General features: G+C 45.6%; 1 protein-coding gene across 4 annotated transcripts in view; it reads left to right on the plus strand.

The window, feature by feature from the left end:
- The first annotated feature begins 4855 nt into the window (after positions 1 to 4855).
- The window catches only part of ZC3H7B (zinc finger CCCH-type containing 7B), a 123485-nt gene continuing 115297 nt past the window's right edge, over positions 4856 to 13043 (plus strand). For 2 of the 4 annotated variants that reach the window (XM_068252046.1, XM_068252048.1), the window contains exon 1: positions 9819 to 13041. In XM_068252046.1, coding sequence (XP_068108147.1) covers positions 10863 to 13041 — 2179 coding nt within the window. In that variant the 5' untranslated portion in view covers positions 9819 to 10862. Of the gene's footprint in view, positions 4929 to 9818; positions 13042 to 13043 lie in introns of those variants that run through there. The other 2 variants (XM_068252049.1, XM_068252047.1) reach the window with 2 other exon arrangements.

Consider the following 13043-nt stretch of genomic DNA (forward strand, 5'->3'; position numbering starts at 1 on the left):
GCTCTACGTGGACTACAGCTCCCAGGGTACTCTACGCGAGTGTGACGTCACTTGCTGGGCCTGACGTATCGGGAAACGGCGAGGCTGATGTTGAAATAGCAGCGCGCGCGCGCCATGTCACAGCAGCAGCAGCAGCTCCGCCTCTTATCACTGTATACTGCATGCTCATGGATGTATTTCATTCAGTCATTTATTGTTTCATTATTTTTTATAGTGATTTAATCATTTACATATGTATCTAAAAATAAAAAAAATGTATTGTATAAAAATATTATATTATAAAAAAAATAATGAATACATATAAATAAATAAGATATATAAAATAAGATATATAAAAAAGATATATAAAAATATACCAAAAAATAATAATAATAATATATTAAACATTGTAAAAAAAAATAGTAATATAGTAACTAATAAAAATATGAAGTAATATAAAATTTATCATATAAAAAGAGATTTATATTTAATAGAAAGTCGTCGCTTTTTAAAAACAAGAACAAATAATAAAAAAAAAAAGAATAACAAATTGAATAAAAATATAATATTGTGTAGCAGAAGAGGCGTGTCACACTCCGAACATATGGGTAGATTACATCAGAGGACTTGGCGGCAAATTGACCATCCGATTATTATAATCGGATCGGACAAAAACCGGCGCTGCCGAGAGCATGCCCGATCGACAATGTGACCAATTTTGGTACGCGACCATATCGATGGGATATTCTGCAAGATGTAGGGTTGATTTGCTCAAGTATTGGGACAAACGCGACAGAACCCCCGGCGCTGTCCCCCCTAATGTAAAAGGTAAAGTATACTGCACAGGGACGGGGAACAATTATTATTATTACTAGTCCTAAGGAGGAACCATCGCGAAAATCTTAAAATTTTAAACACATACAAATAAGAAGTACATTTTTTTTCCAGAGTAAAATGAGCCATAAATTACTTTTCTCCTACGTTGCTGTCACTTACAGCAATTAGTAGAAATCTGACATACCAACAGATTTGCGACGAGGTGGGATGACATGGACGTCGGGACGTCAGAGGGAATCCCGATCCACCCCTCAGCGCTGCCTGGCACTGATTGGCCAGGCTGCGCAAGGGGTCTGGAGGGGGGGGGGGGGGGGCGGCGCGCCGGGTAGCGGCGAATCAGCGGCGAGCGGCGGCGATCAAGAAATGCATGCAGCTAGCAAAGTGCTAGCTGCGTGCAATAAAAAAATTTTTCGGGATAACCGGCAAGGAGGTTAAGCCCCATCTACACGATACAATTCCATGTGCAATCGATCGAATTCAATCGGATCTAATTCGATTGGATCAATTAAATCCGACATATTCGATCGGGACTCAATCAATAGTGTGATTGATTATGGTTAGTTATCAATCATTAGTTATCAATGCAAAATCGACCACACTGTCGATCGAGTCCCGATTAGAGATGTCGGATTTAATCAATCCAATCGAATTCGATTGGATTGATGGAGCGTTTGAGTTGATCGGATGATACGTAAACAGTCGCCAATTCCTGTGCAATCAACCGATATCTTGCATCCTGCTCGATTGACTAAGCTGGTCGATTCCACATGATATCAGCCACTTTTCATCGATTGAGCTTACTGGTACACACTTGATTCCCTCTCGATTCTATAAAATGATCGAATCGAATAATTGATCGTACAGATAAAACGCTAGATGTATGGTCACCTTAAAGGTGCTCATACACTCATCGATTTTCCCATTCCATTCCTTGCAGATTCGATTTATCTGCTGGGAATCAATTTACCAAAATGTTAGATCGATTTTGACCAAAAATTGATCTAAAGTATCGATCGGACAGGATTGAAAATTTAGGTCGATCGGGGGCGGGACGGCAGCATTCATAGGTCGATGGCCTATAGCTTAGCACTGCATAAAACAGTGCAACTCTGCGGTTTGATCAATTTTTAATATCAATCAATTCCTTCTGGATCTATTCTTTTCAAAAAGGAATTGATCGTTTTGGAACACTTGGTGGAAATCCATAACGCTATCGACCAATGGACAGGTCTCTCTCTGATTGAATCTGATCGGAGAGATCTGTTGCCCGCCATAAACCGCAGACTTATTCCCAATCGTTTTCAGCATGAAATCAGTCTTGCTGCCCCCGACCACGTTTGCCTCCCCCCATTGTACATGTACGCCCCCAGCACCCCGTGCAGTTATACTTTACCTGCTGCCGACCGCCACTGTGTCCGCACCCCTCTTCCGGATTAGCTCCCCATGTGGCTGCCAGCGTTATAGCACGAGGGGCGCATGTCAGACACGCAGCCCGTGTGCATTGCGCCGGACACAGCGGCGGTCACCGGACAAGTAAAGTATAAATGCACGGGGCACCGGGGAGGGAGGATACATGTACATTAGGAGGGTTTCTGTCACTTCATCGTTTGCGATTATTGCCGCGCACCAGATCAAACACGTTGGCCTGCCATTTTCCAGCATGTCCGTCTGATACATGCAACCACTTTCATCCTGAAATTGGTCGCATCGTCCATCAGGCATGCTTTTGGCAGCACCGATTTTCATCCGATTCAATAATAATTATCTATCTAATTGGATGGCATAGTGGTTAGTGCTCTCAACTTGCAGCGCTGGGTCCCTGGTTTGTATCCCAGCCAGGTCAACATCTGCAAGGAGTTTGTATGTTCTCCCCGGGTCTGCGTGGGTTTCCTCCGGGCGCTCCAGTTTCCTCCCACATCCCAAAAACATACAGATAAGCAAATTGGCCCTAGACTATGATACATACACTACACGATACACAAATAGACGTCTGACTATGGTAGGGAATAGATTGTGAGCCCCTCTGAGGGACAGTTAGGGCCCTTTTCCACTACAGCGTTTGCAATTGCTGAATCACAAACCGCTAGTGGATTTTCAAATCGCTACGGTTTGCTTTTTAACATAGGAATCGCAGTAGGTCATTTCCACTACCACGATTCGTTTTTTACTAAATCGCACCGCGGAACGATTTTTTCCGCGATTTTGCTATGCAGTGCATAGCATAGCAAAATCGCGACCGCCAATGTCGGGAAATTGCCGGGTAATTTTTAACTTTTGCTGAATCGCAATCACTAGCGTTCAGCGCGAACGCTAGCGATTGCTAGTGGAAAAGGGCCCTAAGTGACAAGACAATATATCCTCTGTACAGCGCTGCATAATAAGTCGGCACTATATAAATACTTAAATAATTTTAAAATAAATCGTATGGTCCATCGTCTGTCAAATCTACAGATGTGTGACCATCTTTATTGTATTACTGACTTGCGACTGAACTGCACAGTTGCCGAGCAGTTCATCGTCCCGTCTGCTGCCTGCCAGGGAAATTCTGCTACAATTTAGATTGCAGCAGCTGTAACAACACGTATGTCAAGCACTGACACACGGTAGCGTTGCCCGGCAGCAGAGGACCTCGACATCTACTGCGCCTGCACAAGAGCCCCTCCTGGCTGACGTCATCTGGAGTCTTCTGCGCAGTACGCTCCAGATCATGTCAGCGCGACCCCCAGTGGCTCTCGTGCAGGTGCACAGGAGGGGACCCCGAACCACTGGCGGGGAGCGGAGCTGGGGCGTGGGCGCAGGACAGCTGTCATGGGCTGGAGGAAGCCCCAGTAAGTAGATTTTTGTTTTTTGCTTACCTCGGACCTTCCTTTAAAGTTTAAACAATACCAGTTGCCTGGCAGTCCTGCTGATCTATTTGGCTGCAGTAGTGTCTGAATCACACACCTGAAATAAGCATGCTGCTCATCTTGTCAGATCTGACAATAATGGGCTCTATTCATAAAACCTTACCGCAAGTTTTCCGCTCAAAACAGCGGGTTTTCTCGTCCATTTAGCAAAGTGGGTATTCATAAAAGCTGTTCCCGCATGAAAATCTACACTACCCCAGCAGAGCGAGAAATTTCCGCCTTCTCCAGTGTTTTTCTAGATTTATCTAGAAAAAAGTAACAAAATGGCCATTCATAAAGTTTAGAGGAAGCGGTATGTGGACGGGAAATACCGCTTCCTCTGATTTTGCGGATTACATACAAATGAATGGGACAGACCTCCCAGAGAGAGCAGTGCACGGAGGGACTCTGCCGGCTGAAGTGTTTCCGCATGCCTTCCGACAGCTTACCGCCAGCCTTCAGCGGGAGATCTCTGCACTTGCATCGCAGCTTTCAAGATTTTTTTGAATGACCACCCAGAAGTGTAAAATACCGCTGCGGTATTTTACCTCCAGGAGTTTTTTCGCCACATCTTTTTTATGAATAGAGCACATTGTTTAAAAGACCACCATCGCAAAAAAGTAGGCAGTTAAAATCTGACAGGTTTTGGGCCAGTCCATCTCCTTATGGGGGATTCTCAGGGTTTTTTGTTTTCAACAGCATTTCCTGAACAGCAGTTTAACTGCCAAAATAGTAAGATACCAGCCAGCCTCCCTACTCACTTGCATACTATTTTGTCAGTTAGACTTTGCAACTGGTGTTAAGGAAATGCTGTTGAAAACAAAAGAAAACCCTGAGAATCCCCCATGAGGAGATGGACTGGCCCAAAACCTGACAGTTCTGTCAGATTTCAACTGCCTACTTTTTTTTCGAGATAGTGGTCCTTTAAAAGGAGATAAATATGGCAGCCTGCATCTTCCTCTCCCTTCATTTGACCTTTAATTCCTTTGTACAGACCTGAAATGGAAGCACTGACAAGCTTTACAAAGAGGAGGGTGTAAGTTCCCTTTAAGGCCATTGGAATTAGCACAGCAGAGCTCGCTGCCTGCCAGCCATGTAACCGGAGCCAATAAGGGAGGCGGAGGCACTGCTGGAAACGAAAGTGAAGACACAGGGCAGGCAGTTAGTAAAAATAGACATTTCCTGTAAGGCCAGACACCCCCCAGTAGTGGCAGAGCCGGGGATGCGGTGAGTGGCTGCCGATCTCTGCGTATTATTAGACACATAAGTGGAGGAATTACTAATGAGAGATAATCAGCAATGCGCCCGAATCTGGGGAGACTAGACGGCAGGCGCCCTTATGTCTCCGCGCCATTATGTCTCTGCGCCCAAATTACCGCGCTGCCTTTTTTCCTTGAGGGGGGATGGGGAAACGTGATTCCTCTGCTGGGGGGGCTTGTGTGGTCACAGTTCAGGGGAGTTCAGGCCTCTGTCTTACTGTACACTTCATATACTGAACTCTCGTGCCCTTTGTTTATTATTTCATATTATTACAACTGTGTACATAGTTATTGCCAAACTATGATCTATTTGTAACTTTGTATCTGTTATTTGTTACTTTTTTTTAAAAAATTCTTTATATTATATATTGGGTGACATGCTTCCACAGGGCATTAAGTGAAGTACATGCATCCAATTTTTTTTCCAACCTGATCCAATTTGCCAGGAATCGATTTTCCCAATATGTTCGACTTTTGACTGGCCTTTTTTCTGTTGCAGAAATGCGAATTGCGTACGTGTCCTGTAAACGAACTTCACTGATATAGATTGGAAAAAAATGCATTGTACCTAATAACGCAATTAAACAAACCTAGGAATCGCATTCCAAAAAAACTCGCAAAACGCAGAATCAGAAATACGGAAAAAAGGGGGGAAGGGGATCTCAGGGATAAACATGGAGGCAACAGTCGGGATATATTGGTGTGTACAGTCCCATATGAAAGCCTGGATCTGCTCTGCTGGTTCGATTGCCCAATCAAAATTGAATGTGTAACTGTTGTAATAAGCATAGTGTGGTGGGCATGCTCAAAAGTGTGTTGTCATGGTCTGCAAGGCTATGTGTCAGGGCGGTATAGATGCTGTGTAAGGCCCTGTTCAGACTGCCAGCGTTTGTAGAACGCATATAAATTCAAAGAAACACAAGTTGAAAAACGCATGCCTTTTTCTTGCGTTCGAATGCGTTTTCTATTGCGTTTTGCATACACACATGGCCTGGGAGAAAAAAAAATTATGGGAACCGCAGAGGGATACGTACGCTAAAACGCAATAGTACGCGTTTTTGCTATGCGTCCATAGACTTTCATTGCGTCCGTTTCTGTGCACAGAACTGCGTGCAGCAGTGCGGATGAGAAACGTATGCGTCTCATACGCATACATGTGAACGAGGCCATTAGAAAACATTAGTAGCCGTTTCTATGCGTAAAATCTTCGCGTATGCGTTCTGTAAAAACGGCTAGGAACGCACATAGACTGAACAGGGCATAAGGCTATGTGTCAGGGCGGTATAGATGCAGTGTAATGCTGTGTGTCAGGGCAGTATAGATGCAGTGTAATGCTGTGTGTCAGGGTGGTATAGATGTGGTGTAAGGCTATGTGTCAGGGCGGTATAGATGCCGTGTAATGCTGTGTGTTGGGGCAGTATAGATGTGGTGTAATGCTATGTGTCAGGGTGGTATAGATGCCGTGTAAGGCTATGTGTCAGGGCAGTATAGATGTTGTGTAATGCTGTGTGTCAGGGCAGTATAGATGCTGTGTAATGCTATGTGTCAAGGCAGTATAGATGCCGTGTAATGCTATGTGTCAGGGCGGTATAGATGCAGTGTAATGCTGTGTGTCAGGGCAGTATAGATGTTGTGTAATTCTGTGTGTCAGGGCAGTATATATGTTGTGTAATTCTGTGTGTCAGGGCAGTATAGATGTTGTGTAATGCTGTGTGTCAGGGCAGTATAGATGCAGTGTAAGGCTATGTGTCAGGGCAGTATAGATGCAGTGTAATGCTGTGTGTCAGGGCAGTATAGATGCAGTGTAAGGCTATGTGTCAGGGCAGTATAGATGCAGTGTAATGCTGTGTGTCAGGGCAGTATAGATGCAGTGTAATGCTGTGTGTCAGGGCAGTATAGATGCAGTGTAATGCTGTGTGTCAGGGCAGTATAGATGCAGTGTAATGCTGTGTGTCAGGGCAGTATAGATGCAGTGTAATGCTGTGTGTCGGGGCAGTATAGATGTTGTGTAATGCTGTGTGTCAGGGCAGTATAGATGTTGTGTAATGCTGTGTGTCGGGCAGTATAGATGTTGTGTAATGCTGTGTGTCAGGGCAGTATAGATGTTGTGTAATGCTGTGTGTCAGGGCAGTATAGATGCAGTGTAATGCTGTGTGTCAGGGCGGTATAGATGCAGTGTAATGCTGTGTGTCAGGGCAGTATAGATGCAGTGTAATGCTGTGTGTCAGGGCAGTATAGATGCAGTGTAATGCTGTGTGTCAGGGCAGTATAGATGCAGTGTAATGCTGTGTGTCAGGGCGGTATAGATGCAGTGTAATGCTGTGTGTCAGGGCGGTATAGATGTTGTGTAATGCTGTGTGTCAGGGCAGTATAGATGTTGTGTAATGCTGTGTGTCAGGGCAGTATAGATGTTGTGTAATGCTGTGTGTCAGGGCAGTATAGATGCCGTGTAATGCTGTGTGTTGGGGCGGTATAGATGCCGTGTAATGCTGTGTGTTGGGGCGATATAGATGCCGTGTATGGCTATGTGTCAGGGCGGTATAGATGCCGTGTAAGGCTATGTGTCGGGTGGTATAGATGCCGTGTAAGGCTATGTGTCGGGTGGTATAGATCAGTGTTTCTCAACATTTAATTGGTATGTACCCCTTTTAAAACCCTGTACTCACCAAGTACCCCCTAGCATAGTAAACATTATCACAAGTACCCCTTGACAAATATATATTTAGTTGTAGTACATGATAATTGGTTCTAAACAATTTCCAAGCATTTACTATTGCTTTTAATGAGCTAAAAACACTAATTTGGTCTTTTGAATAAGATTTATCATTTTCTAAAATTTAAAATTTGTTATTCTTGGTTAAGTATATCAAGCCCGAGTACCCCCTGGTACCATCAGAAGTACCCCCTGGTACCATCAGAAGTACCCCCTGGGGTACGCGTACCACACGTTGAGAACCTAGGGTATAGATGATGTGTAAGGCTATGTGTTGGGGCGGTATATAGATGCATACTTCATAACTTTTTGAGTTAGAAAAAAGGGACACTTTATGACCTGCGCCTTATCACACCCCTAGTCAGACAGATCATGGAGAATTCCTAAGCAAAAGATGTCATTTTAACATTCCAACCACACTTCTATTTTCTATCGTCATTAGTTTTATTTTGTAATAACATTTGTAAGTAAGAAATATCTCAATTTAAAGTGACCCAGAGATAAAACAAAAAACAAAAGGATTTGATACTAATTACCCGGGGCTTCCTCCAGCCTCATAAACCCGCTGTCTGCCGTTCAGCTGCGATCAGCCCCGGTAATAGGCTCAGACGCGTCCAGTCTGGGTCTTCTGCGCATGCGCTGGAGGTCTGTGCATGCGCAGAAGACCCAGACTGGACCCGGCTAAGGAATTACTGGGGCTGATCATGGCTGAACAGCAGACCACGGGAGGATGGCGTGGGACTTGTTAGACGTGTTTAGGGGGCTGTAGGAAGCCACGGGTAAGTATCAAATCTTGTTTTCTTCATCTCTGGGTCATTTAAAGGATGGGATCAAAGTTTAGAGTGCTTAAAAAAAATTACATATATTTACACATAGCTCCCAACTGTCCCTCTTTTAGAGGGTCAGTCCCTCTTTGGGAGCTCTGTCCCTCTTTCCTCCTCATTTGTCCCTCTTTCAGGACTTTGTCCCTCTTTCTATGTAAATATATATTTCTCTACTAAAAAATGTGTCTGACTCTAAAGTTTATTCCCATTCTTTAAATTGATATATTACTAATTTTAAAATGTTAATATGAAGGAAAATGAACCAGGATAGAAAGGACCAGTGTGGTTTGAATTATTAACCATATTTTTCTTATGAAGTCTTTATGATATGCGTGACTAGGGGTGTGACCGGGGGGGGGGGGGGGGGAGAGGGGATCAGGAGTGTGGCTTAAAGAGAGTCTGAAGCGAGAATGAATCTCGCTTGAGTCTGAAGCGAGAATGAATCTCGCTTCAGACCTCATAGATAGCAGGGGCATGCGTGCCCCTGCTAAACCGCCGCTATCGCGCTGCTAAACGGGGGTCCCTTACCTCACAAATCCCCTCCGTGCAGTGGGGGATCTCTTCCGCATAGAGGCAGGGCTAACCGCCGCAGCCCTGCCTCACGCGCGTCTGTCAGTGCATATCTCCGCCTCTCCCCCGCCCCTCTCAGTCTTCCTTCGCTGAGAGGGGCGGGGGAGAGGCGGCGATGCGCCGCTGATAGACGGCGCTGAGAGGCAGGGCTGCAGCCATTAGCCCTGCCTCAGGAGCAGCAAAATCTACGACCAAGTTGGTCGTTGGTTTTGCCGCGGGATAGCGGCGTTTTAGCAGGGGCACACATGCCCCTGCTGAATATAAGCACTGAAGCGAGATTTATTCTCGCTTCAGTGTCTCTTTAAGTGTCACTCTCTCATCTCAAAAAGTTGGGAGGTATGTTTACATAGATCTGTACATAAGTCCTGAAAGAGGGACAAATGAGAAAGAAAGAGGGACAGAGGGGCAGGGCTCCCAAAGAGGGACAGTCCCTCCTTATTTTATTTTTAACCTTCATATAATTTTTTTTTAATCTTATTTCTGAATACATATATTTATATATATATATATATATATTGTTATAATTATTTTTTGTATTATTACTATACTTATTATAATTTAGTATGACTCAGGGGTCAGTAGGCGGAGTTAAGGGAAGGGAGGTGCGCGGGGCGTGCGCGGATTGGTCCGCTGGACTGTTGCTCTGTGGCCGGGAGCGTCTGGCGCTGCAGTGAGGAATTGGTCTACAACAAAATGGCGTCGGAGCGCCGCGCGTGACCGGGAGCAGTTTCGTTCTCTAGCGGCGGCTTCCTGGTGTGAAGGGGGGTGGAATTTCCGCTCTGCGCGTGTGTATCCTGCTTAGTCTCCCGCATATGGGATTCGGGGCTGCCGGGAAGATCTGAAATTCCAAGCCGATGCTGCCTTCATCTATACTGAAAACACATGCTGCTCAGGAACCATTACTAGCCTGTTATCAAGGATTTTTTTTTATTTCTACTGAGCACATTGTATGACTTGCATACAGGGAGAGATTTAATTTTTACCTTTGTTATCACAGTGCTCAGATTTTTGTTTTTCTTAAAGGAGGCTCCTGCAGCTAAAAATCCATCCTGAAAACTTGAGCTTATAATGGACTGTTAAGTCGTTGTCAGCAGTGTGGTTGCGGCTGCTGCTTGGATTCGATCATCCTGCTGTTCACATCATCAAGGAGGCGGGGCACGGACAGGACTGTCTGGGAAGTTTGGAACCTGGGGAAGTGGTTGTCCGGTACAGGATGTAACGCACAGGGAATTTGGGGGTAGATTTGAAGTTCACGGTGGCGATCCTCTGTGTGGCGCAGGAAAGGAGAAAGACCACGTTTTCTGGGATGGATTTGAGCCTGTGGCAATGACAGTCTGGGGCACAGCAAGTGTCCAGTGCCTGATCTTCTAACAACATATATTAAATTCAGAGAGGAGAGAAACGAAAACGTTTGAACGGCCTTTCATGCCCCTTGGCTATAAAACCTGTTCTCTTGTTACTACATGCTTCCAACACCTGTCCTCAGCCTATTCGCTAGGATTTCTTGCCTTGTTCAATTCTGGGGTTTGGGTGGGCCTTAAGTGTGTGCAATTTTTGATATAAGATCAGCTGATCAAGGAAGGTTCTTTGCAGGCCATGGCAAACTCTGCCACAGAGATTGGGATCAAATCTGGCAAAATATTTGTGCCTTGACTGGAATGGGCTTTCAATTCTCGCTGCAGGACACGGAAATCCTGCGTTCATCCTACGCATAAAAAGCTTGGCGATTGTAAGCTGTGAGGGGTAGAACTCTGCTGCGTCACACCAAAGGATCAGTTTTCATATATCTTCGGAAATGTCCACTAAGAAAGCTGCAAAGAAGAAAAGGGCTTCCGACCAAAAGGTGAATTATCCACCCGTGAAAAAGGACATTACTCCCTATGTGAGAGATCTGATTGAGACGGGTATTGAACATTTTGCCTATAGATGGTGCTTGGAGGTTGGTGGAGATCCTGAAAGGACGGTCTTCTTAACCTTATTGCCTCGAGGCATACCTGACTTCGTCGTCTGCGGAGTTGTGGCTAAAACAATAAATCGGGGGAGGCCGGAAGTTTTGGACAGACAGGTGCACACTGGTGGGGTTACTAGTGATTGTGTGATTGTACAGTTTGACGAGAAAGTTGACACCACTGGAGGTCCACAAGCTATTCCTTTTACTGGTTGTCCATGCGGGTTCTTCCTCCTGACAAACTTATCGGAAGAAGACAAATATAATTTGTTTTCAGATGATTTAACAGATGGGGCGACTCTTGTAGAGTTAGATGACCTTCCTCCAGATGCTATAGTGTTACCAGCTTTAAAGAACCAGTTTCAAAGTTCTAATGCACTCCCTCCTGAAGGTACCGTTCTGCCATTAAAGGATTTTCCCAAACGGACCAAAGAGTTGTCAGCTGGAGAGGCTTCTTCTCCAGAAGAATGTTGCCCGCTGTATACAGGGGGGCATGGTTTGCCAGCTATATGTTTTCCTCAAACAGAGGTTCCTGCATCTGTAAAAGGGTCTTCGCAGGGAAAGGCCTTGCAGAAGCACGCAGGTTTGCTACCTCCGAAGGAGGAGCCTATATCTCTTGAAATGGGGGTGTTTCCAATGGAAGAGTTTTTTAAATTGATGAATAAACATCAGGGTTGGATACCGATTAAAGAAGTTGAGAAGTACCTGATTAAACCAGAAGCAAAGACTCCTCCTTCAAATGGCCAGCCATCCCAACGGAAGCCACCGAAAAGAGAAGAGCCGCAACCTCAAGCGACAGCACCGGAACCACCAGTGAAGGATTTGCCCCCATCAAAACACTGCTTGTGCCCCAAACCTGCAAAGAGCCAGATGTCTCAAGGGAAGCCTCGTACACCAGTAGAGCAGAAACCTGCATCAACACAAACGATATCTATGGAAGCTTCCCTTCCGTCAGAAGGGATGCCTACAACCACAAAGGGTAAACACACACAGGTGAAGCCAGGCAAGAAACAACCTCCAGAAGAAATGTCCATGCCATCTGTAAAGAATCTGAATCCACCAGAAGAGGCAAAAGGGGAATTGTCGCAAGGGAAGCTGCATCCACCAGTTGAGAAACCACCTCCTTCATCCAGTGTTGAGCCGCCCCGAAAGAACCTGCCTCCACCAGAAAAGGCAAAAGGGGAATTGTCACAAGGTAAGCCACCTACACCAGTTGAGAAACCACCTCCTTCATCAAGTGTTGTGCTGCCTAAAAAGGACCTGCCTCCACCAGAAAAGGCAAAGGGGAAATTGTCACAAGGTAAGCCACCTACACCAGGAGAGAAACCACCTCCTGCATCAAGTGTTGAGCCGCCCGGAAAGAATCTGCCTCCACCAGAAAAGGCAAAGGGGAAATTGTCACAAGGTAAGCCACCTACACCAGGAGAGAAACCACCTCCTGCATCAAGTGTTGAGCTGCCCGGAAAGAATCTGCCTCCACCAGAAAAGGTTGCTTCACCTGATAAAAACAACTTGTCAAAAGTGAAGCCACCAACGGCAGTAGAGCAGCGACCTCCAGAGACAATACGGACAACATCTGTAAAGGATCCACCTCCATCACAAAAGGTGCCACCACCAGGAAAGGGGAAACGGACCAAAGTGAAGCCGCATACGCCAGTAGATAAACAGCCACCCGTGACCAAGCTTGCACTACCTGTCAAGGATTCTCTTCCAGCAGATAAGCCAACTCCACCTTCAAAGGCACAATCTTCACAGGTCAAACCACTTCAGTTAGCAGAGGTCCAGTCTTCAGGTACGAAGCTTGTGACCCCTACCAGAGAGTTTCTTTCGATGGAAAATGTCCCCGTGTCTGCAGCGCAGCCGCCATTGACGGTTAAGAAACAAGGACTCCACCAAACTAATCTCAGTGATGAACATTCTGATAGGATTGCTGAGTCAAGCTACCTCGGGAGTGATGGGTCTCCTAACGAAGTGCAGCCCCCAGCCGTGCCGCTCCTTGAGGGACCATATGAAGACGCATGGGAAGGT

Source organism: Hyperolius riggenbachi, chromosome 9, assembly GCF_040937935.1.
Source record: "Hyperolius riggenbachi isolate aHypRig1 chromosome 9, aHypRig1.pri, whole genome shotgun sequence".
Lineage (NCBI taxonomy): Eukaryota > Metazoa > Chordata > Amphibia > Anura > Hyperoliidae > Hyperolius > Hyperolius riggenbachi.